Below are 1,248 nucleotides of genomic sequence, written 5' to 3'. Positions count from 1 at the left end.
GGAAATGCCTCTCTGGACTGGCTGTTTCGCTCTTTTGCTCCAGTAAGTGTCCTGACGCTGTTTGCACCTTTCCGGCACGCCGGGGCTCGTGCCGCTCCGGGTCCTTGTTCCGGGCACAGCCCCGGGTGCTGCGCTGCGGCCGCAAGCACTGCGCTCTGGCCCTCCCTGCTTCCCGCGCTGTTTGCATGAGAAAAGTTGGATTTAATTACTGCTAGCCTTCTCATTAAGCCAGTATAAACCTCCCAGAAGTGAAACACCTGAGAGAGCCCTAACCAGCTGCCTGGATGGCTTTACTTTGGCTGATGAATTACGCTGACTAGCCTAATCCGCCTGGTGGGCTGGAGAAGGCAAGGAATGGATGAACTCATTCCAGCGAGCCCAGGGGACGATGTGCAGACAGAGAGCAAAAGGGGGGGTGCCAAGTGGCCACGAAGGGGTGACACAGGCAGTGTCACAGGGAGGGGGGGGGCACCTGGGCCACGCTCCCCTCCCCGGGAGGCACGGGAGCCTCCGTCCCCGCTCACCCCCGAGGACGGAGGGGGGCAGAGCGGGTGCTCTTTCTCTCCCCGCTGCAGCTAACGTGTTGCTTTGTTGCTGCTCCGCCGCCCGGCAGAAGGCTGCGGGGAGAGCACGAGGACTCCCCGCGTGCTGGGCGGGAGCCCTGCGGCCATCAGGGCTTGGCCCTGGCAGGTCAGCCTGCGGTACAGGAACGAGCACATCTGCGGGGGCAGCATCATCGACCCCAGCTGGGTCCTGACGGCAGCGCACTGCTTCAAGTGAGTGGGTGACCCCCCCCGCTGCAGCGCGCCCACCGGCCAGCACCAACGTGCCGGGGCTGGGGTGGCTCCTCGAGGCCAGGCTGAGTCCCTATGGGTCTAAGCCACATGTTGCTTAAATGTCCCTTAATTAAGACGTCTGCACGGGGGTTTGTGCCCCTCGGTCCAGCGCAGCTGATGCTGAGCAGGGCAGCGTGTAGGCAGGGCTTTGCTGCCTGTCCCCGCAGCAGAGTCACGGAGGGGAAAGAGAGCAATAACAGAGATGTCTGTGCACAGGAACAACCCCATCGTTCAGAGCTGGCACGTGAAGGCTGGCTCCAACCTCCTCCAGGGCGCCGCCACCCTTGCTGTGGAGAAGGTCTTCGTGGCGGAGGTGACGTCCACGTCCCCCAGGGACAATGACATTGCCCTGGTGAAGCTGCGGTCTCCCCTGCATGTCTCAGGTGAGACGAGGCACACGCCCCTTGGAGCA

General features: G+C 63.1%; 1 protein-coding gene across 1 annotated transcript in view; it reads left to right on the top strand.

Moving 5' to 3' along the window:
* Positions 1 to 1,248, top strand: part of LOC104124574 (transmembrane serine protease 4) — a 9,236-nt gene that overhangs the window by 6,328 nt on the left and 1,660 nt on the right. The window contains exons 5-7 of the mRNA XM_035892480.1: positions 1 to 42; positions 617 to 776; positions 1,053 to 1,219. Of these exons, the coding sequence (XP_035748373.1) occupies positions 1 to 42; positions 617 to 776; positions 1,053 to 1,219 (369 nt within the window). The remainder of the gene's footprint in view (positions 43 to 616; positions 777 to 1,052; positions 1,220 to 1,248) is intronic.

This window comes from Egretta garzetta, unplaced genomic scaffold (assembly GCF_000687185.1).
Source record: "Egretta garzetta isolate BGI_Z169 unplaced genomic scaffold, ASM68718v1 scaffold134, whole genome shotgun sequence".
Taxonomy (NCBI): domain Eukaryota; kingdom Metazoa; phylum Chordata; class Aves; order Pelecaniformes; family Ardeidae; genus Egretta; species Egretta garzetta.
The sequence above is the reverse complement of the archived record's forward strand: the minus strand, read 5'-3'. Positions and strand labels throughout refer to the sequence as shown.